The 1,925-nt window shown below is 28.0% G+C and overlaps 1 protein-coding gene across 2 annotated transcripts in view; it reads right to left on the bottom strand.

Annotated features, from left to right (window-relative positions):
• LOC107617708 overlaps nucleotides 1–630 on the bottom strand; it is a 16,544-nt gene extending 15,914 nt beyond the window's left edge. For both annotated transcript variants that reach the window (XR_002354814.1, XM_016319549.2), the window contains exon 1: nucleotides 457–630. Coding sequence is in view for 1 of the 2 variants with exons in the window: in XM_016319549.2 (XP_016175035.1) it covers nucleotides 457–630 (174 nt within the window). In the remaining variant the exon portion in view is untranslated. The remainder of the gene's footprint in view (nucleotides 1–456) is intronic.

Below are 1,925 nucleotides of genomic sequence, written 5' to 3'. Positions count from 1 at the left end.
TTTTTACACTAAAAATATTAGTCTCTTAGCATTTTTTTAATATAACAAGAAAAAGAAAATATCCAATTGTTTCTTTTAATTTTCCTTCTTTTACAAAAAAGAAAAATCCTTCTAGTTTAAAGCTAGTTGCCTATCTCCCTTGTTAGTACTGTTTTGGATAATGCGGCCAAGATTTTGAAACCAAGAACAATTTTTGCAGTATTCAATCTCTCCAAATAAGTAGTAGAAAGCAACCAACGAACCAACCAATAGCAGAAGAGGAGTGGCAACAATTAAAACCAAAATTGAAGGCAACGAAATAGGAGTAGTTAACAACAAACCAAATCATTCAAAGTATTCCTACAAGAATGTTTCAGCCTTTCAGCATTCATAATATGCAAATCGAAATATACCAAACAATGTGAGAATTAAAAAGAAAAACAATGCAATGAAAAAATTGAGTCAAGTAATTATTACCCGGTTGAAGACCATGAATCCAAGGTCCAAATGAATACCATCAACATTCACAGTTTTGGCATGGCCTCCCAAATAATCTTCTTTCTCGTAAAGTGCCACTTTCGCTCCCTCTTTGGCCAATACATACGCTGAAACCAATCCACTTATTCCACCACCCACCACTGCCACTCTCATCTTTTCTTTTTTCTTTTTTCTTTTTTCTTTTCCCCTTAATACTACTATTCAGTTGTATAAAATATAAATTGCTCGCAGTGAAATTTATATATGTAGGCGCACACACTATCCCTATTTGTGAGGTGAGTTCTAGCCTACACCTGACCAAATGAGGCAGTTGGAACGCCTTGTACTTTTTGCATTGTTGTCAATCCAATCTTAAAACACGTGGTGTGTGCTCAGTATTAAGGGAGTGGCATTGGTGGATATTTTGACCGGCAAACAGCTTTATAAGGTGTTATGAATATTGTAATTTTGTGCGTGACTTTTGTGGGATTATATATATTTAAATAATATATTAAAATTAAATTTATATTATATATGACAAATGAATAAATATATTTTTATTTCATGTTTAGACACCAAAAAATATATATATTTTTGTTCACGTGGCCTATTTAATTGGATTCGCTGATGTTCAATTATTTTCTTTAATCCCACTATAAGCTGTTAAAAGAAATTCAATGCTATACATTTATATGATGAATTGCGGATAAAAAATAATTTATAAGAGAATTTAAACTTTGATATTTTTTTTTATGAAATGAATTAAATTTTTATTCAACCGGTCTGTGTTTTACAAAATTAAAAAAAAAGGGGGTTTTGTTATTTTTGAATTGTGAAAATTTAATTATAAGAGGGTCTATTTTAGTGTTGTTTGAGAGAGAGAGAGAGAGAAGGTGAGAGACTTTTGATAATAAAAAAAATCTTGGGTTTTGTGGTTGTGGGTTGTTCTTAACCAGCTTTGGGTATTTAACCCTGGTTCTAATAAACATGGATTAGAGGGTAGAATTTATGTTTGCGTTTAGAAAAAGAAAAAAATAATAAAAAAAAAGTGAAACTTTAAAAAAAAATTAAATGTATGTTTAATGCTTTAAACGCTAAACTAAACACACTTAATATTGATCCTACTTTAAAGTTAGAAGCGAGAAACAAATATATTCTCTTTGTTGTATTAAAATTTACTGTGTATATATTTATACATGTACAAAAAAATATTTATTTTTTATATTTATGTCTGAAATACATTTTTAATATAATTTATTCATGAATATATTTATATTGTCTAAAATAGCTTCATATATTCTTTTGTTATTTGTACTAACACACTTACTACTTTAAAGTTAGAAGCGAGAAACAAATATATTCTCTTTGTTGTATTAAAATTTACTGTGTATATATTTATACATGTACAAAAAAATATTTATTTTTTATATTTATGTCTGAAATACATTTTTAATATTTTTAATATAATT

Source organism: Arachis ipaensis, chromosome B09 (assembly GCF_000816755.2).
Source record: "Arachis ipaensis cultivar K30076 chromosome B09, Araip1.1, whole genome shotgun sequence".
Classification (NCBI taxonomy): Eukaryota; Viridiplantae; Streptophyta; class Magnoliopsida; order Fabales; family Fabaceae; genus Arachis; species Arachis ipaensis.
The sequence above is the reverse complement of the archived record's forward strand: the minus strand, read 5'-3'. Positions and strand labels throughout refer to the sequence as shown.